The 22,549-nt window shown below is 34.8% G+C and overlaps 2 protein-coding genes across 5 annotated transcripts in view; one reads left to right on the top strand and one right to left on the bottom strand.

Annotated features, from left to right (window-relative positions):
* The window catches only part of FGF7 (fibroblast growth factor 7), a 64,666-nt gene extending 47,737 nt beyond the window's left edge, over window positions 1-16,929 (bottom strand). Inside the window, exons 1-2 of the mRNA XM_005559504.5 lie at window positions 16,727-16,929; window positions 15,582-16,134 (exon numbers count right to left, since the gene is read on the bottom strand). Of these exons, the coding sequence (XP_005559561.1) occupies window positions 15,582-15,867 (286 nt within the window). The 5' untranslated portion in view covers window positions 15,868-16,134; window positions 16,727-16,929. The remainder of the gene's footprint in view (window positions 1-15,581; window positions 16,135-16,726) is intronic.
* Window positions 1-22,549, top strand: part of FAM227B (family with sequence similarity 227 member B) — a 284,670-nt gene that overhangs the window by 162,902 nt on the left and 99,219 nt on the right. The gene's annotated exons all lie outside the window — the stretch shown is intronic.

Here is a 22,549-nt window from a genome sequence, read left to right as displayed (position 1 = left end):
AGTCCAAACCACCACTGCCACTAATTCATGATGTCATTTTGGAAAGTTATCTTCTTGTGACTCATTTCCCTTATCAAATAAAATAAACATGATAGACTAGATCAGTGCTTCTTAAACTTTTATTGGAAACACAGATACTTTTGAGAATGTGATAAACGGTTTGAATCCTGTCCCCAATATTTGTGCGTATTTTTTTCCTTTCCAGTTTCCCTGAGGGCTGTCGGCAATCTTCATGTCAAAATCTCTGGACTCTATGATCTCATGGCTTCCTTCCAGACCTATAATTCCAGAATGGAGTTGTCTTTGTTTCATACAACCATTAGTGTGATTTTAAGCAAGCAAATAATCCAGTTTCTTTCTCAGTGCTACAAAGTAGGGTATTAACACATGGTATAAGGTTTCTTCCCTGTGTCTGCAGTAAGAGAAGAGAGCCACATGCTTCCTCAGGAGACCCTAACCCAAATTAGCAGTTCCAATAAGGAAAGCTATCTACTCTTCAGGCCTGTTGAGAAACAAGCTTATTCCACAGACTTATTGCTCTGTTTCTCTTCTATTGTTGATTTAACTTAATTTTATGTGTATTTAATATTTCAACTTGACTGAAAGTTCTTGAGATGCAAAAACTATGCATGGTAGTTAGTCCCTGGTTTGACCCCAATGATCCCTAACACTTAGTATTCACTATTCACTAGTTCCCTCCCTCAACGTTTTACTATTACTAGGGTTGGTCTGTGTGACCAATAAAATAAGGCAGAAATGATGGTATGTCACACTGCAATTTCCATCTTAAAGATTCTCTCTCTCTTTGTCTCCCTTTCTATCTCTCTTTCTCCCTCCCCCCTCTCTCTCCTACCCCTCGCATTGCTCAGTCTGAAGGAGGCCAGTTGCCATGTTATAAGGACACTCAGGAAGCCTGTGGAGAGTCCCACATAGCAAAGAGGAAGTTTCTGGCCAACAGCCTGATAGAAACAGAGGCCTGCCAACAACCTGCCAACAACAGTTTTATATAGATCCTTTACCCCAGTCAAGTCTTGAGAAGACTTCAGCCCTAGCTGACAGTTTGATTGCAACCTCATAAGAGTCCCTGAGACCAACCCACTAGCTAGGCTACTCCCAATTTCCTGACCCTCTGAAACTGCAAGATAATAAATACTGTTTTAAGCTAACAAATTTTAGGTAACTTGTTATGCAACAATAGATAACTAATTTTCTCTCTTTCTCTCTTTCTCTCTCTCTCTTTTTTCTCTCTCTCTCTTTTCTTTCTCTCCTTCTCTCACCTCACCACCCACTCTCTCTCTTTCTGTCTCAGTTGCTTAGCACTATTGGTAACATTTAACAACTGAAATCTATTCCAGAAATCTGAGCTACCTCTCTTCAATTTTTATTTATAAAACAAAAACAAAAACTGAGGCTCAGGATAGTCAAATATTTGCCCAAGGTCATTCAGTTAATTACTGGAAGAAAAAGGATTAACACCCAGGTTCCATAATATATGATACAGTATTATTTCCTTGTCCTCATGCTCCCTCTCACTTTCTTGTCAACTCAATCTACTCCTATGCTATATATAATGTGTATTAGTATTTATACAAAATAACACTATTGGTGTGATAAACTAAGACTGATAAACCATTGGTGAATTCTTCAAGCCTACTTTTCTCCCTTTTCTCTTCTGCAATTAACAATCTGGTCCATTTGTAAATCCCTATATCAAAGACTGAATGGATATTCATTTTTATGAGTTAATTTCATTACTTTGTGGGTAGTTCTGGTAAAAGGATTTGGTAAGAAAGGTTAAGTTTTTTAACAAAGTAATATTTGAGTTATTAATTGATATTAACTATCCAGGTCATTTTTGTGAATAATGTAAATGACTGTTTTTGATTAGTTACTGCTTCTACTATTCTTCAATGGCTCCTTATAGCCTATGGGTAAAGTTCATATTCCCTAAAACAACTTTCCAAGATATGAGACTTCCCTGCAGTCCTATCTCTTCCTACTTCCTATCTTGAACTTTGTACTCCTGAAACACTAATTCCCATACAAACTACTGACACACAGCTCAGCTTTTTCTTCATGTGCTATTTTCCAAAAAGGGATACCCTTTCTTCTGACTCCCTTCCCCATTTTCTACCCTCTTCTCTAGCCTGATTCACTCCCACTGGCTCTTTGAGATGTGGTTAAAATATGTTTTTTTGAGAGTCTTGCCTTTTCTTTCCCAGGTTCTGTTAGCTGGCCTTCTCTAGAGTCCTCTAACTCCCTGAACCCATCTTTATCACAGTACTTACTATATTCTACTGAAATTGACTCTTTGGTGTTGGTATCCACACGTAGGCTGAATTTTTTCAATAGTGGGTCCTTGCACTGTGTATCTGTGCATGCACAGTACATAATATGTAATATATGCTCAGTAAATATTGCAATAAATAGTATTCTAATTGCTGGAAAAAGCCACTGCAACTTTCAGAATACAAACCCTCTAAGATATTCTTAAGACACCGAAAGAATCTAAAGTTAATCAAGTCACAAATAATACATGTCTAGTTTTCAGAAAAATATTGAGAAACAGAGATATGATTTACCCAGAATCATACCCCCAAAAAAATCCTTAAAATAGAATTCCAGATATCCTATCTTTGCATTAATTCATCATTCTTATTCCCTTTCTTTTGCCTCTTAATTTTTGTGGAGCACAGTCCTAAAAGGATTAAAAATAAACTAAGGACATGGACAAAAGAAAGAACCTATTTGCCAGTAAACTGTTCCTTTTTCACTATCCTTCAGACATGCTTGTTAAAACAAACTCACTGCTGTTTCTTTTATTTGTTTTTGTGTTGCTTTGTATTTGGATTTAGTGGCTTTAGGGAAGGAAATTAGGCATTCCTAAATATGACCAAGTTATCTGAAATTAAACTGTATATATACAATTTAATATATAATATATGTAGCATCTGGATAATTATTATTACGCATTCTATAATAATTTTCCAGACACTAAAGAACAGAAGTATAAATAGTTTTAATAAATGTCAGAAATGTGTTTAAAATACACCAAGTTAAATTTTGTAGGATCTTTAGCAATGTGTAAGCAAAATAAACTGAAGGTCACTGCACCTTCTCAGGGGAAGACGGATGGGTATGTTTTGTACAAGGGAAGTTGGAGTAAGTTTTTATTTAATAAGATTAAGATAATGCCAAATATTCATTAGGTCATATTACAGAGAAGAAAATTTCAGTTGTGTATATTTCCTCAGATGCAAATTATGCCAATGCTTGATACAAATTAATATGCGATGTTTTAATAGTACCAGTGACAGTATAGTGATACATACGGTGATACTAAAACTATGCTTTGGAGTTAAACCTACTTGGATTCACATCCCAACTTTGACAGTTACTAGCTATGTAACCTAGAGCAAGTTACTTAACTCTGTGAGCCAAAGTTCCCCCATCTGCAAATGAACATAAGTCTGGCCACCTAATAAGAGCCCTGGAGGCCGGGCGCAGTGGCTCACGCCTGTAATCCCAGCACTTTGGGAGGCCGAGACGGGCGGATCACGAGGTCAGGAGATCGAGACCATCCTGGCAACACGGTGAAACCCCGTTTCTACTAAAAATACAAAAACTTAGCCCGGTGTGGCAGCGTGCGCCTGTAGTCCCAGCTACTCGGGAGGCTGAGGCAGGAGAATGGCGTGAACCTGGAAGGCGGAGCTTGCAGTGAGCCGAGATCGCGCCACTGCACCCCAGCCTGGGCGACAGAGCGAGACTCCGTCTCAAAAATTAATAAATAAATAAATAGCCCTGTGAATATTAAATTTAATAATGTATATAAAGTATTCAACACGGTGCCAGGCACATAGAAACCACTCACACATTTAATTTTTGTTGTAGTAGTCATTTTTGTTATCTTAATATTAATGGCCCATGTTTTCATTGAGGGAAAAAAATGTTACTTAAAAATGTCTCATTTTTCCTCTTCAAAGTCTCTCAGTAACCAGCTTGTGTTGATTATAAGAAAGCTGGAAGGTTTAAAGCAGGATTCTGTATATGAACTTCTTGCTCCCTAATATACAATGATGTTAATCACACAGTAGAATCATCAGACCTACTGTGCAATATCTAATCTTTGTAAGTTAACTGACTACTCAAATATTTTCAGAAAACAATCAACATTGCATGCAAAGGTTTTCGATAGGATCATTTGAAACGCTGGCTAATTCTGAACACCTGTCTTCCTTCATTAAAAAGAACAACATCTAAATAGGAAGTAAAACAGGCCCATGTGTAATTTCAAAACAGTTAGAACTTACATACCAGCAAACTTATCAAGCTGGCCAATTTCCTGAGGGTCTTTTTTTCTTCCGTGAAATGAAGTAACAGTGTAATTACAAGCTTATGGTATGGAGATATTTTGAGAATTAATCAGAATGGAATAAAGTACTCTGTACCAATTTCAATGTTGACATATGTATTTTTAAATAATTAACATTATTCTAATTATATACTTATATTTATTCACTCAATAAAAATGTTCCCAGTTGTACATTGTAATATTTTGCATAGACTAAATTAAAAGATTTATGGCAACAGTAACAAATTTACTTCTATACAGTGCAGTAATTTTAGTGGTAATACTAATTTGAATACCTAATAAAGTACTAAATAGTACTTCAAAACATCATAAATTTTAAATTACAACTTAGCAACTATGATATAGATTTATGCTCATCTTCTTTGGGGTATCTATTATTATTCAATATCTGGCCATCTTCCAGCTAGTTAAGAGAAAATTTGAAGACCAAATTTGGCCAGAATCTTTTCAAAGCTGAAAGCACTTCTGTGTGCCTGTTAAACATCCAACATTATTTTATAACACATTATTTATACAAGAAAGGAGGTGAGCCTAATTTTTCAAAAACAAAGACTTATCAGTAGTTTTATGAAAGTAGCATACTTCATGAATTAGAGGGCATAAAACTATGCACAGCTGCTTGACTAATCAGTGTCTTGATTACGTAGTTGAAACAGGTGATCCAGTGCTCATGGTAGTAAAAGTATGTCTTAAAGAATGTGGTAGATAACCTTCATAATTTTGTCCTTATGCGCCAAACATATGACTCAAAATTATTATTTTTCTCACATTTTAGAAACTGTTAGGGAAAAAAACTCCATAAAAATAACTTCAATTTTACAGTGATTATTTGTCAACAACTGACATAGGCAAGTTACACTTGTGATCAAAGATTAAAAAGGCATTAGAAAGTGAAAAATATGCAGTTATTCAGGAAAAAAATATATTATTCTAATTGAATTATGCCTTCAAAATTTCCCTTTAAAGGAACGTTGAGAAATTGGTTACCTTTTTTTTATTAATTCAACAAATAATCTTTGATATTTTCCCTTGCCAGATTGAGTATACACAGTCAACAAATTCACAGTCTATGTTTTTAGAGAATTTAAGTTGCTGGTAGTTATGTTTTTAATAAACAGAGCAATCATTCAAAGCATGCAAATTAATAAATAGTAAATGTTCCTATATTTTTAATAGAAAAAAAGAAGTTTTACATTGGTGAGTTTAACATTGATACTTGGAAAGATGCTAAATCACTTTTCATTTCCCAGTCTTGCAGTGCTGTTACTACCAAACATCTCCAAAAAGCATCTCCTCTGAGGATAATACATCTGTCCTCTATCTTTTGTCCTATTCATCCTTCAGGCCATTTCCTCTCCGAAAAGATTTCCAGGCCCTGCTCCTTGTGTTGGGTTAGACAGCCCACGATGTGCTCTAAACTTATCCACTCTGACTTGGAGTTCTCCCTTGACTCCCAACTGTGAATTCTGTAAAAGCATGGACTGTATATTTGTTTACTATTGTATTCTTAGTCTAGCAAAAGGAGGTACAAATAACTTGGTTGAATTAATTTTAAAAAATAAAAAAGTCACTAGCCTTTAAAATTTTTCATATCTTCATTATTCATGCAAACAAAGGAGGAAACTATGTAGCACCTACAAGTGACCTTCCTATGAGAGCTGCCTCGATATGAACCAGACAAACCAGGTCTCTGGTCAGAAGTACAGTTAGAGACCCCGTAAGATACCAAAAGACTCCTGAAGATCAGGCTACTGGCACTAAAACAAATTGAGAGTGGATTCACCAACTTTCTCGACTTCTTCCCAGTTCTCTCTTCCTATACATATGCCCTCTCCTCCCTTCAGTGCAGATCACCAACTCCAGGATCCATATTAGTAGGCAGACCCCTTCCCCAAAATTATCAGTCCACTGCTTGTTTTCTAGTATAGCTCATTTAATTATTAAAGGCTTTGTCTCTTTTTGTCTCTAATGCAGATATTCCTTAAACCAGTGTCAACTATGAATTACTATTTTTTTTTCTATTTATAGTTTTTGGTATGCATGGATTAGCTGGCATTCAGGTGGGAACAAGAATGGGTGTCATGGAGGCCACAGCTCCTCTAGAATTGGTCTTCACTATGCCCTGCCAATCAACCTTCCAGTGTCACCAGTGATAACTGTGTCTGCTTATATAGTTGGACTCTACAATAAACCAAATTTTCCACTAGTTCCTTGAAATCACCTAGAAAGACATCAAATCAAATTGGTCCTGGAGGCCAATTTTTTTTTAATGATAGAGAATGAGAGGGAAGTGAGGTGTATTTCTCTTTTATTTCAGCAAGGCTTTTAATTCTTGCCCACATTAAATTTTTGTGATAATTTAGTAATCTATTTCTTATTTACAACTAATTTTAAATATGTAATAAATTAAAGGATAAATATATTGCGTGATCACCAACCTTTCTCCCCTTTTTCACCCTTGCACCTCTTACATTGGGCTAAGTGCTGCTGCTTCTACCACTGGAAGATTAAAAAAAATAAAAAGTAAGATATGGTACTTATTTTCCCAGAACTGACATTCTAGTGACAGTGCCAAATGCAAACAGAAAGAACTGTAAGACAAGGCAGATGTGCTATGCACAGGTAGAAAAGCAATTAGAGCATAGGAAGAGAATAAGACCATTACTGGCTCTGTATTTAAAATCTCAAATAATTGATTTCTTCAGAGAATATGGAGATTAATTCATTAAATTTGTAGTGCTTTCATCAGATTATGTTAAATTTCTAAATAATTTTTAGCCGGTAACTGAAACTTATTTCTTTATTGAAATAATTGAAATAGCAACAACTTTTGCTCCAACTACTTTTTTGAAAAGTAAAAGTTTATTGTTTTAGGTACATACAGTAAGAATTTTCCAATCATATTAGGATCCTAAAGCATTTTAAGGTTATGGCATAGCAAATGTTTTTAGTCAGTTTATTGGTGGCCCAAATAATAGCTGTTGGGCATGATTTCTTGTTACAGGAGGGTGGTCCTATAAATCTGCTCAGAACTCAGAAAGAATGTTAAATGAGGCTTAAATCCCACTGCAAATCCCTGGATTTCTGTCCGGTATTCATGCACAAAATACTACTCTAATAGTCTGAAATCATATGTAATCTTCTGACTTTGGCATATGTGCTTAGTTGGTCATTACTAAAATGTTGGTTCAGGTCAATTGTATAGTTTTTTTTTTTTATTTGGTTCAAACAATTTAGTGGCGACTTCATTTAGTTCTCGACAACGCTGAAGATAGATCCTTAGACAATAGCTCTCAAGTTGAAATTTAATAAAATTTAAATATCCTACTCAAACCAGGGACTGAGAATGGAGGTGAAGGAGAGGAGGAGTGTTATGTTGTCAAATAAGTTTAAGAAATCATGTATACTCTTTTACTAGAGTTTTTAAAATTCACATTAGTATAGTATAGACTCGGAGAAATTCGGCTGAAAAAAAAATTGTTCAATTTTATTTAACCTAGTATTTCCCAGTGGGTTAGTTAGAGAAGCCGTGCTGCAGCAAACAGCCTTAATATGTCAGGGGGCACTAGTGTTATAACAAAACACAGTTTGGAAATATTACCTTAAGAAAATTCTGCAAGCTGAGTTCATTCTAAATTTAGTCTCAAACCATTTTCTTAGCATTACTTACAGTTACATCTAAAATTCAAATAGCCAGATAAAATGGGAAATATTACAATAGAATATAATAAATATGATATTTGAGGATGTTGAAACATGTCTTATTTCTCTTATATGACATTAATCTTAAAAATAAATTCAGTTTCAGAATAATTCTGATTAATAAGCAAAGATTATTACAGTTTTTGGCACAAAATCAACTAAGAGATTCAAACCTATTTGAGTTATACCTATAATAATCTATTATCATTTCAACCCCTCTGTATTATTATCTGAAATTATTATTTCTATTTCTAGTTAAATCCAACCCCCAGCATTTTAGCGGTTTTGTTTTTTCCCTCTACTCTCTTGTCATTCTATTGTCCTCATTCTTTAAGTGCATCAAGAAAGTTAGTGGAGCTATATTTTATGAGAAACTTTGCTTCATTTTAAGTTTACAGAAGATTTAAAATCCATAAATTTTTATATAAATTCTTTTTCCTTTTCTCTTTTACTCTTTTTCCTCCTGTTCACAAAGATGTTTTCTTCCTCTTTATTTTTAGATGGACACTAGCTAATGACTCTATCAAGTACTCATGACCACTCCAGTAGAAGAGATTACTTTCTTCTGGAGGGAAGTTAACTAAGCAACTGGAGAATCTCTAGAGCCAATTATCCCCAGTATATACCAAATTTTTTTCATCTGAGAATGATGTTGCCTGCCTAAAGACAAGGTTTTACCTGGGCAAGGATACTGAATAATTCTCCTCTGTCACTCCCCATCTTAATCACTTTGTCTGTGTGTATTACTACACACACCCATTCATACACATAGTTGAGGAACTTTAATGACATTTTTGTTAAGTGAATTTGACACAACTTCTCTACTAAAGATATGTCCAGATATAATCTCAAATGTAGACATAAAACTTGGTCCAAAAGCAGTTAAACATTCAGTAACTCTTTAACATAGTTTTCCAAATCATTTGAAAGGCAGAGGATTTTCATTTACAACCTATTTGAGGGGTAAAAATGTTAGATATTGTTTAGTAAAGGAGTTTACATTGAAGTCTATTTCATTGAACAAGAATCATTTTTCTCCATATTACTTAAATATACATAATTTTATTGTGTGATATATATAAAATTTAAAAATGGAAAAGTATTGTATTCAAATAGTGATGTTAGAAAAGTTATTGTGCTACCAAAAATTGTCTGATACAAAGGAAGAAAGCTATTATCTTTAGAAAACAAACAAACAAAAAGCTTTGCCTTAATGTTGTGCATCATTCCAATCTTAAAAAGAGAACAATTCTCTAGCTTTTGGTCCTTTCTCTGATCTGGATAGACCCTTGCTATGGTTTGAATGTCCCCTCGAAAACTCATGTTGAAATTTAATTGCCATTGTGATGGTATTAAGAGATGGGACCATTAAGAGGTGATTAGGCCATGAAGGCTTCAACCTCCTGAATAGATTAATGTCATTTTCTCAGAAATGGGTTATCAAGAGAGTGGGTTGTTACAAAAAATTATTTCAGCCCTGTCTGTCTCATACTCTCTTACTCTCATACGTTCTTGCCCTTCTACTTTCCACCATGGAATGACACAGCAAGCAGGCCCTTGCCAGATGCCATTACCTTGACATTGGACTTCCAAGCCTCCAGAACTGTGAAGAATAAGTTTCTTTTCTTTATAAATTATCCAGTCTGCAGTATTCTCTTATATCAACACAAAGCAGACTAAGCCAACCCTCTAGAATTGTGGTTCCCTCCCCCTGGGTTTCCTAGGCTGGAGGTTGTCTCCTTAAATCTCTGCCTTTGAACTTGGTGGTGTGGCCATGTTCGTGAGATCCTAATCTGGGGGCATCTGAGTTCATAGTCATAAGGTGGCTCATTTAAGTGCAGAATAAGCAGACATTGAGGTCTGTACTCCAAGTACCCTGCTGCAACACCACTTTAAAGTGTCAGACCTGCCTGTCATTGTGAGACTATGGCACAGAACTATTCTTCCCTGCAGCTAACTCATTCACCAAAGCAGTCTTCCTAACATAGTAGCTACAGAGCTGTCATCACGTGCATTTCCAGGCCAGTTCACCAAATGCTGGAGCCACTAAGATTTGTCAGAGAGGTCAAATGAGCCCCGAAGAACCCTCTCGGTGCATGATTCAGAGATTTATGCCTAATCATGCCTATTTCAAAATCATCTAGGGTTCAAGTTAACTTTGAATTGCTCTACAGGGTCTGAAACATTCCCAAGACACCTGAGGTGGTCCAGGCTGAATTAGAATTCTTGGTCTCCATAAGCAGTGGTGTGCAACCTTAGCTGCACTTTAGAATCATTGGAGAACTTTAACAAATACTAATGCGTGGTCCTTCCCGCCTTTGTGAGATTCTGACTTAATTCCCCAGCAATCTAATGTGATCCCCTTAGCCCAGTGGTTCTCATCCTTGGCAGCATGTCAGAATTATCTGGGGAGCTTTTAAAATTCCTAATGCCCAGACTGTACCTCAGATCAATTTAATGACAACTTTTTTGTGGGTGGAATCTGGCATCAGTATTTTTTTTAAAGTTCCCCAGCTGATTGTAATATTTAGACAAGGTTGAGAAATAGAAAAATCTAGAAAAGGCAACCCTTTCAATATATCTAAGAGCTGACTTCTTCCATTCTCTGTGATTCACTTGGGCCTCTGAATGCTCTAAAACTATAGGCTAAAGAGTTATTGTACAGCTGAGTCATAAGGGTCAGTCTAAGATGAGGATTTACAAAAGAGACAAGAGATGATAAGAGATGCACTCGTGGCAATGAATGAACTTATTAGCACTTCATAAGTGCCAGGCATATGTGATAGCCAAAAAGAAAAGATTATAAAATTAAAAACTAATCAAAGAATAGCTAATATTTCCAAATCTGCTCCCCAGCAATTTATCCATTCTGCATCATTTAAAGCCCTAACAAGTTACTTAAGGGAATACAGGTCACCAGTTCTACAAGATTCTACCTTGTCCATAATTGCTAGGATTTTGATTCGACTGCATAGATATGTTACTTATTATCTATTTTTTTAAAGGGAGGAATTGTCCTTACATTGCTATTTTTGATTCTGATAATGTGAATTACTGTTCTGTTAGATAACTTGCTAAGAACTGTTTCAAATATGAGCAAATTTACCATCTCCATATTCAGAGGCAATATGTGTATTTGCTAGCTTCTAACAGACATTATTGTTAAGTAGGAGCCTATCCAAAGAATTGCTGACCAATGAGTCGCTGAAGGTTTTGTAGCCAAAGTCAAATTCAGCAACGCTGTGTTTATTTGCCTTTTGCCAATTGTTAGGCCATATCCCATCACAGTCTAACAGTCCAAAAGAGAATATTGCCAAATCACTGGCCAGTTTTCAGAATGGCTAACCCTTTTCTTGCTATGGAACTAACAATGCTTCATTATAAACAAGTGAGGCAATTTATGACTTCTTAAAAGGAGAAGATGATATTGCCTATTATTGGGAAGAGCACAACTTTTTAGTAATTAGATACCAAAAGCAAGAAAATTATCCTGAGGGATTGGATTCTGTCTTCCACATCTGTCTCTCAAGGCGGTCACTGAGTGCCCAGTGCACTGCTGCTGTCTCTCACTCGGCACCTCAATACTCAGCTTAAACAGCAGTGTTATTTCTGTCAGGTGCAGAATGATAGCCTCTGTCTGCTGTTGGACTGCCTAGTGCAGCAGTTATCTAAATTCACCCTCTGATCTTGTCCCCACGGGGAGAGCTCTGACAACAAAAGTGGAAGTATTGACCATTCATTTCGCCCTTTAATGATGTTCTCAGTGCTCTTCTTCTGCAGAGAAAATGAACATTTACTTCATTTTGAATGTGTACTTTGGAGGGACATTTTATGCTTTTAGTACTCTTATTATTAGTTAAGGTTAGGTACCAGTTTCATCACCTGGAAACCTACTATTAGGTTAAATGTGAAAGCACCAGAGAGACAAGTAAAGGGGAGAGACTTTCTGCCTCCTGGGTAACAGTAGAACGCAATCCTTATGACCAGTTCTCTCGTAACAGCTTCTATCCCCTCAAGAGTCAGAAATGTGGTCCAGTATCTCTTGGATTCTCATGAATTCCCCCATCTTCATAGTTCTTATTTGTATGTCTACTAATGTAAGTCTTATTTCCATTGGGTTCCTTGGTGCACTCTTTCTGTAATATATTCATTCAAATCTAAACTTAAAGTATTTCACAAAACAACACAGTAATTAAGGTAAGACTAAAGTAAGTGACAACCTCACAATCCAGGATACTTAAGTAATTTTTTAAAATTCCCTAAAGCTATGAGACATGAGCAGTCACATCCACTTGCCCACTACTCCCTTTCCTTTCTCCGTGCCCTCCATCCATCTACCCCAGCCCAAAACATTCTGGAAGCAGAATTATACATCTAGATATTTTACTTCTCCTGCTAGCTCCAATTCATATTTACTAGTATCTTAAAAAACACATTCCTGTGTGGAAGCTGCGCTTCTGCTGGTGAGGTGAGTAGTCCTCTGAAGCCTATTGACATTCTCAGGTCAGTTCTCTTTCATTCAAAAAAATGTCATGAGAAAAGATTGGGAACTTTCTGATGGTAACCAAAAGAACAATTATATTTTGCATAGCTGGCATATTACTTTTCATGTAAAACTTTATCTTCCAAGACACTAAAATCTATACCAACTTAAAGGACCTCCAAAGAAAGGTGATTGACAACCTGTTGAAAAAATTTAAGGCATCAAAACATTGAAAATGAAATTCTGAGTTGGATTCTGATCTTTACCACTTTCTGAATCCTGCTGCATTTCATTCTAGTAGGCAATCCAATTACCTTTTACTCTCATTTTAATGAAAATAGGAAGGATACATTCTTTCATTTATTTGTTCATTCATTCAATTAATGATTGAGGAATGTAAACAATCTTCAAATGTCATAATTTCAAATTTCCATTCTTGTTATCTTAAACAAATTCTCGAGCATTTTTTTTTAACCTTTATTTCCTAATATAGCAGCTTCAACTTCACATGTGTCAATTAGCACATTTATGTATGGACTTCACTCTTAAAATTATTATAGTAAGGCTACCCTTCAAATAATAGGAAATGGCTATCAGAATTTTCTTCTAACATGTTACTTTCCATATATTCTTCATTGTAGCATTTCCTTCTGTACCTAAGGACTTCCTATAGAAAAAGAAAGGGGGGGCTTTATCCTCTTTTTAACTTTGGAGAAATCTTACTGACGCCTTCTCCAATAAGATAGCCACATAACCTGACAACAGTTTTAGGGTTTACTTAAAGGATTCTGATGAAAGTTTTCTTTTCCAGGATAATTAATGGTATATACTGTATATACAGCCTATTAAAAAGTTTATAGAAGTAAAAATTATTTACATGATGTTTATCTTATCTTTTTAGTACACTGGTATTGTGACATTCTAATTTATAACAATATAGGGTGACTGCCTTTTTTTTCTTTTGTATTATAGAATTGGTGTTAGAGGAGACGGTTTACAAAATTGGCTTTAGGCTTACTCAAAGTTAGCACTAAATTGTGTTTCAAACTATAAAATAATTTTAGCATTTTATGTATGTGTACTACCTGAGTTTCATCGTTTCAAGAAATTTTAACACAACAAAATAAAATTTACATATGTGAATGTATTCCAATTGAAGATACTGTTGATCCTAATAGTATTATGCATACTATTCACTTTCACTGGATTTTACATCAACTTTTTAACTTTTTCATTACTTGGTAAAAGGATTCAAAAGGAGTAGTCAGCATATAGAATTCCACAGTTAAGGTTTGGTAACCTTATTACTATAATTTGAAATTAGTTTTAACAGCTCATCCTATCACTTCCATCTCATTCATTGTGTGAGATAATTATGCAATGGGTATGTAGGTTTCTTTATATTTATGAAATATACTCTGTGGTTTAAAATAGAATAGACTATAAGAACTGGAAAGTATCTTGGAAATCATCTGTACCTATCCCACATTTTATAGATGAAAAATCGAGGGTCAGAAAAACTAAGAAATTGTCCCCACATCATTCACAGACAGGGAGTTGACCCACGTGTCATAATTTTCACCTGGGCTCTGTCCTCTCCACCAGGTTTTATCATCCATGATAAATCTGAGTAACTTTTACATTAATTAATTATAAGGCAAATTCTGTTGCTCATATAGAAGTAGATATCAAAAAAATTTTCTCCAAGTAGTCATTTCCTTAGATAAACTTCAGTATAATCAGAATGGTCTTCTAGGACTAACATGATACCTTTGTTAATCTCGGTAATAATAAATAATAATAATAAAACCATAACTGTCCAGTCATTAAAATGGCCTTAACATTCTGTATCAATTATGGTTAAAAAGAAGGTCTTGGAAACATAATTCTCTGAAATTCCCATTTATTGGTTGATTAGTTCAGAACCCTAAAAGTCATTCAGTAAACAGGCAACGAAAGTTTGAGTAATTGCTGCAAGCCTGGCTCTGTGATTTGCACATGTTTACACCAGTCTCCCCATGCATTCTTTTTCAAATGACTTTAACATAATTAATATGAAATTATATATTAATAACAATGTTGCCTGAGTGCTAGTAATGTAAACAAAATTTATTTTTACTAAATATTTTAAATCCTTAGTGTATATGTTGAGGTGTGTATCTTATTCCATTACATTTAATACTATTGAAGTTTGTTATTAATCATAACCATTTAATGCAAAACACAACCCTGATATTTTAACATAAGAAGAATAACTGATTCTTGGGAAAAATATAAGACTGTACATTGAAAAACATGGAATTACCATCTCTTCCAGCTCACTTTTTTTCCTTCACATTTATGTTTTTCTTAAGGTAGCATAGAACTTTTATGACATAAAAGATTTAGTTAAGGAAAATGTTAGGAGAGATCTGTTTTTCTGCATAAGTTGATAATTAACCTAATGCAAGCTCATTATGACTCAAATGAATAAGGATACCACAGATTCCCTTCTATTTTATCATTATACAAAGGAATAGATGTATTATGCAAAGGAATGCATATCTTAGCACAGATTAAATATTTTAATTTACATCATGAAAATATTGTTTCAAAGAAAATCAAATTAATAAAAATAAATTCCCTACTCTTTAAACTAGTGATAAGTAGCTTTTAGTGATAATTTATGAAATTCTAAATTAGATATCTTAATGAGTTTTGCTAGACAATATTAAGTCACATTTTGGTGTGAATAATATTATTTACATTTTGCTTAACTTCTGAGCATTTTCAGGACAAGGAGTATGTATTTTCAAATGGGCTTGGATTATCAGGTCCAACTATAATATAAGTAGATTTGTCCTGTTCCAAGAGATATTTTTAGGGGCATAGTTCAACATAGTTCAATTTAGAGAAATTAGGTGACATTTTATTTAATTTTTTTCCCAAGAAGCAAAAGGAAGCTGAGAAAACCCATCACCTGAAAATTGATCCATTAACAGATTGCTAAGGTTCATAAGCAGTACTTAAAATAAAATTACTTACTGTAATTATTCTTCATCTCTTGGGTCCCTTTTACTTTGCCTCTTTTATCAATCCTCAGATACCACTGTGTTCGACAGAAGAGTCTTCTCACTCTTATATCCCCTCCTTCCATGTAATCATAACTTCTTGTGTGTCGCTCAGGGCTGGAACAGTTCACATTTGTAGCCATTTGCTCTGGAGTCATGTCATTGCAAGCTAAAGATATAGTACCCACTAGACAGATAATGTGAAAGCATGATCTGTAGAGCAAAGTTGGCAGGATCCATGTCAGTATCCATTTGTGCATTATAGTGTAGTGCTCCGGGTGTTCATGAATAACATAATGAAAATTGAATCTTGAGTTGATTGTTACTCCTAGGTCATTGACCTCTTCCTATCTGTGAAGTGTAGATTGATTTAAGAAAGAGTAGTTGCTCTTTCCAAATTGTTAGCCTAATCCTTTTAGTTCCTGATAACAACACAGGATTCCTCTTTAAATAACTCTGTTGATAAATCCTCATAAAAACAGTTCGTAGTAAGTTCAGTTGCTGTGACGCTGTTTGCTATTTGACTTCTGTTTGCAATGAGAGATTAAGAATAGGGAGGGGAAGAGAGAGGAAGATAAAAATTGTATGTATAAATTTTGGTGGGTAAGTAGTAGTATAATATACAGTATAGGTTATTCTCTGAAGATACATTTAAAATAGCCTTCATAGAGGATGTCAAAATCTTTACCACTTTATGTGTAGATTTATAAAATTTATGCCTGAGTAGAGACAAAACAGAATATGACTGTACCATTCATTCCAATTGCTGTTTTGTGAGAACCATACTGCACTCAGAACTATTGATTTAAATTAAGTTCTTACAATTGCCACTAACAAAGTATGAGTGCTTTCTCCCTAGGCTTCTTTATTATATGCTTTTACATTTGTGGTTAATCAATTATTTTCTCCTGAACTGCCCAGGTTTTTTAAGTTAAATGTCAGGATTGCTCTGGAGAACTTCAACCTTATCTTTATGTTCTACAGCATAATTACTATAGATAGTTACATGACTCAAAAATCTTGTAACTTTACTTTCCTGCTCAGTACTAAAATCAGAGAAAGATAAACTTTTAGAAAACATTCAGCATTGTTTTTAAAGACAAAATAACAGTCACTTACTTGTTTTGTTGATAACAGCTGGATGTATAAGAATTCCATGTCTGTTGTCTGCCTTGTGCAACTTGAGCCTTTCTACTGTAGCTACAAACTATTTCTCAGCTGAAAAATTCTCCAGCAGAATCATAATTGTTTCCATAAATCAACGGGCAGGAGGATTTTCTCTCTGTGTGTGAGCGCGTGTGTGCTTGTGTGTGTGTGTGTGTGAGCCTTTTATTCAGGGCTTTTCGATAAATACCTTTGCTGACCTCATTGGAAGCAATTAAAACTTAGCCAGTGAGCTGTTAGTTGAATACAACAGCGAGAATAAAAGGAGGCTTGTATAGTATTCAATGGTCATGAGAGGGAGCTATGAACATGTTTTATGCTTAAATCTACAAGTGGGTACCTACTTTGTAGAAACAGATCTCTGGTTCTGAAGCAGTTAGAAGGGGAAAGGGAATTTTTTAAATCTTCTTTGCAATATAGAAGTTGTATTATACTTGGAAAATTATTCATTTGAACATATATATAGGGTTTTTTAAGACTTAGAAAATCTTTTTCATAGCTTTATGATACATGCATTTCTTCAATTACTTCTTTGTGCTCAGAATGTTAGAACAATGTGTTAACTAACATATGAGTGCCTTAAAGCACTGTGTAGATAAGTTGAGTATTATCACATCATACAGAGACAATTAATTGAATATGAATATAAGTACAATTTTTATGTATTGTATTCCTAGGCTGAAAGTGAGAAGATCTAGATTCTTATTTGAGTTGGACCACTAATAACCGATATGACTTTGGGCAAGTTACCTGCTGTTCCAGAGTCTCAGCTGCTACATTTGTAAAATTGGTGTATTGGTCTAATGACTCTCTGGTGCTTTACAATTCCATGATCTATGACTTATCTTCACTATTAATATAAGGAACAGGGCACCTACTTTTAAAAGTTGTTATTCTTAAAAATTAAAAAGGAGGAAATTGTTTCGCATTGATTATCAGTGTTTGAATTTTGCCTCAGTAAGAATATTGTAATAATAAATGTTAATTTAGAGATGGAATTATAAGATGTATTGCTAAGGTAAATAAGAGTAAGCTATTTTCCTTTCCAGCATGAGTTCTCTCCTTTACTTCCTGTTCTGGTATACATGAAGTAGTGCTCAAGTGTTGTATTAGATTCTTGGTGTAGAATAATTATGTTGTCTATCTAAATCAGTGTTAAGAAATATATTAAAATTATCTTTTTCATGTTATATACACCTCAAAACACACACACACACACACATTCTTCTCTACTTGAAATGCACCACTTTACCACCAGGTGGTGCATGTAGACCAAATAGGAAAAGGAAATTAAATCTACTCAACTGGATTATAGTTTATGTGATTTCTCTTTGTATCTCTCCCTTTAGGGAACAGAATCAAAAGCACAGAATAGTTCAGATGTACCCAGTTACTCTTTATATGCCAAATGTCGAATGTTCCACATTTATTAAAGCAGAGGAGGACAGACTCTTTAATAATTGCATCTGTTGAAAGCTAGAAAGCTGAAAACATCCCATCATGTATTCTCTAAAAGGAGGAAGAGAAGGAGGAAAGAAAATATAATGTTACTGTGTTCTGAATCACACTCCACTAGTTTCAGAGGTAGCAATAATAAGCAGGCTCAGAATTCCTGGGACTTAGATATTGCTTCTAAAGAAATAAAAGTCATCATTAGTAAGTTTACAGTGTAAAGATACTCAAGAGCTACTAAATCCATTTGTTCCATACTGATCCCATGGATTTTAAACCAAGAAATCAGTAAGTTAGAAGTCAACATTTGCTAACTAAATGCTAAATACTTAAAAGAAATGGATAGTTTGTTAGCAAAGAGTGCTTAGTTCCTCCTAAATATCTGCTATATAGGATTGACTGTAAAATGGGAAACAAAAGGATAAAATTGTGATCTATGCACTTAAAGTGCATTAGATGCTGTTACACTCTGTAATTTGGAAATATGATCCCAGTAATATTAATGAACAGATTAATCTCAACAAGGGAACTATATCAGTGGTTTAAATTCTTTGATTATCATTTTTCTTATTGGAGAATTATTAATTCAGGATGGGCCCACAATTCATTAGGACCACAGCTATAATGGAGAACCAAACTTAGATTTCACTGTGTCCTTATTGTGCTTATGCTTCTAAAGGAATTCTCCAGGAACTAAGAATAACTTTGGGTAACTATAGATGGGGTAACCCTCTTGATATTTTAAGTTATACATTGGCAACCATTTGTTGCTCTTGTTTTAATAGACCTATAGTGATAGACTAAGCACAGAAATACTTTGAACCATTGTCTTTCTTTTGTTATTTGTAGATTGAATTTTCTTTTTTAACACACCATTGCTGACTTGAAAGAATTAACTGGCCCAGCACGGTGGCTCATGCCTGTAATCCCAGCATTTTGGGAGGCCAAGGCAGGAGGATCACTTGAGGTCAGGAGTTTGAGACCAGCCTGACCAACATTGCAAAACCCCATCTCTACTAAAAATACAAAAATTAGTTGCACGCCTGTAATCCCAGCTCCTCTGGGGGCTGAGGTGGGAGAATCACTTCAGTCTGGGAGGCAGAGGTTGCAGTGAGCTGAGATCACACCGCTGCACTCCAGCCTGGGCAACAGACTTCATCTCAATAAATAATAATAATAATAATTAACTTCATTTTAAATTGGAAATACCTACATCTCATGAGTTTTAAATTTTTAAAACAAAAGATTATTGCATCTGTTCCTAAATATTGGCTTTTTAAAATGTGCTTTGGAGTAAAGGCTAACACTGGTAATCCTTCAAAAGGAAACAGTGCCTAATACTTGGATAGTTGATTTGGGGATAGAATGTATTAAACCAATAGAGAGAATCTATTTCAAAAAGTATCGCGAAAGCAGGCAGTTGTTAAAGTAATAATTAGCCACCTAACTTTTCTTAAGCAACCTCCATTATATTCTTTATCCATGTAAAAGTAAATGAAAGAAAATAACTTTTGTTTTCATGAATTTTATGTTTTGATAGTTAATTTTAAAACTTTGCCTCATTCATAATCATGTATAATATAATCAGTAGAAGGGAACATAATTAAATATTTTCATTACTTTGCATTCTTACATCTTATTTTGTTCCATATCCTCTCAGTTTTCTTTCTTCCCCAAAATATAGATAATTCTTTTTATTAGTTTCTTGTGTATCTTTTCAGAGTTTCCTTATGCTTATACAGGCAAACTGGATACATATGTTTGTGTGGACATACATATGACTTTTACTTGTTTACTTTTTTACTTTTCCCCTTTTTATACAAAAGGTAGCACACCATATGCATTTTTCTGTATGTTGTTTTTTTTTTTACTTAATAAAAATAGAAAAATCTTCCTATCTCATTATTTAGGAAGCTTCTCACATTTTTGTTGTTGTTGTTATAGCTACAGGGTATTCTGCTGAATGGGTATACCACAATGTATTTGAGCAGCGTCCTATCGAGGACATTTAATTTTTTTCAGTAGTTTTCTATTACCAAAAAAATGCTGTAATGAATAAAGACATAAAATATATCATTTTATACTATGAAAATAAATCTATAGGATCAATTTCCAGAAGTAGACTGCCTGGGACAAAAGGTATTAAAAACAAGTTATTGCCAACTTATCCTCCACACAGGTTGTACTAGTTTTATAATCCCACCAGCAGTACATAAGAGTGCCTGTTTATTTCAAAAAATTTATTGTCAAAACATTTGGAGTTTTGTTAATTTGACAAGTGAAAATGCCATTAAATTGTAGTTATCCTTTGCATTTCTCTTCTTATGAGACAAGGTAACCATCATGGACAAGTGCTACAAAGAAAAGATACATAGTGCCATGAGTATCTATAATAAGTGGCAATATGTAAGCGTTCCCTGAAAAAAATTCCACTAATGCTGCAACTTTGCAGCATGAATGGGAGTTAACCAGGTGAAGAGGCACTGTACAAAAAAAAAAAAAAAAAACTGTCCTTTTGACAGTGAAACACAGGTTTAGTCCTAGTAGAGAGAATGAGAAGGGACTGTGGTGCATGAAGAGGTTGGAGAGGCAGACAGGATCTCCATGTGCTTTATTAAGACATATGATCTGTATTCCAAGAGCAATAGGAAGCCATTATAGTATGGTAAGCAGAAGAGTGACATGATCAGAATTGTACTCTGCCTCTGTTGTGGTCAAAACTTAATTCCAGTTTTGTTGTGGTCAAAACTTAATTGGCAGAATGGGCTTATGAAATATTAAGTTGTGTTCATTTATCCCATTTTTTCTATTCTTCGTATGTTCAAAAAGATATTGGAAAGGAAAGGTTGAGGGGAAAAAGTCATAAATGCTTCCTGACTAGGTCAAAACATGAATCCCTTTCAAAACGTCATGCCAAGTGCACTGAAAATAAAGGAAGCACTAGAGTGCATTTGAGAAGCAGCCCAGGGAAACTATCATAAAGTCCCATGGACCTAGGAGCATAGATAAAAGTTTATGGCCCCCATATTTGGGGAGCCACGCTTGTATATATATCTGTACCACAGCACCACAGCACATAGCAGAGGCAGCAATACTCCAGAGAATCAGGGCTGCCTCATGTGTCTGAACAAATAGGTCCATAAGGACCCCTCATAAATATTTCCCATGTTTTAAAATAATTCTGGAAGTAGCCGGGAGTTCAGACCTGTAGAAACTATGTGAACAGAGTGAGTGAATACCCCAGAAGAGGAATCAGGGTAGACAAATGACTCAGCCAGATACCCTAGCTTTGGCCATGCATAAAACTCTTGAAATCTATCCCATCTTGAAACAGAAGAGGGAAACCCAAGAATAACCGAGGTTAAGTTTTTTACCAAACTGGAAGAGCAGAATTCTCAAAATTATGCCTAAGTTTATTTATATTTATAAATATAAATTTATATGTTATTCTTTGCATATCTGAAATTGTGGTCCAACACATATTTCTTTTTTTCTTTTTTTTTTTTTTTTTATCTTTTAGGTTCAAGGGTACATGTGCAGATGTGTTATACAGTTTAAACTCATGTCACAAGGGTTCAGTGTACAGATTATCACCGAAGCACTAAGCATAGTACCTGATAGTTATATTTTCTGATCCTCTCCCTCTTCCCTCCCTCCACCCTCAAGTAGACCCCAGTATCTGTTGTTCCTCTATTTCTGTTCATTTGTTCTCACTATTTAGCTCTATTTATAAGTGAGAGAATATGGTATTTGATTTGCTGTTCCTGTGTTAGTTTGCCAAGAATAATGGCTTCCAGCTCCATCCATGTTCCTGCAAAGGACATGATCCTGTCCTCTTTATTGGCTGCAAAGTATTCCATTGTCTATATGTACCACATTGTCTTTATCCAGTCTACCATTGAGGGCATTTAGATTGATTCCCAGTCTTTGCTATTGTGAATAGTGCTGCAATGAACACACACGTGCATGTGTCTTTATGGTAAAATGATTTATATTCCTTTGGGTGCCTACCCAGTAATAGAATCCTAAATGGTAATTGTGTTTTTAGTTCTTTGAGGAATTGCCACACTTCTTTTCATAATGGTTGAACTAATTTACACTCCTATCAGCAGTGTATAAGTGTTCCCTTTTCTCTGCAAGCTTGCCAGCATTTATTTTTTGACTTTTTAATAATAGCTATTCTGACTGATCTGAGATAGGATCTCACTGTGTTTTTTATTTGCATTTCTCTAATGATTAGTGATATTGAGCATTTTTTCATATGTTTTTTAGACACATGTATGTCTTTCAAAATTGTTCATGTCCTTTGCGCACTTTTTAATGGGG

Source organism: Macaca fascicularis, chromosome 7, assembly GCF_037993035.2.
Source record: "Macaca fascicularis isolate 582-1 chromosome 7, T2T-MFA8v1.1".
Lineage (NCBI taxonomy): Eukaryota > Metazoa > Chordata > Mammalia > Primates > Cercopithecidae > Macaca > Macaca fascicularis.
The sequence above is the reverse complement of the archived record's forward strand: the minus strand, read 5'-3'. Positions and strand labels throughout refer to the sequence as shown.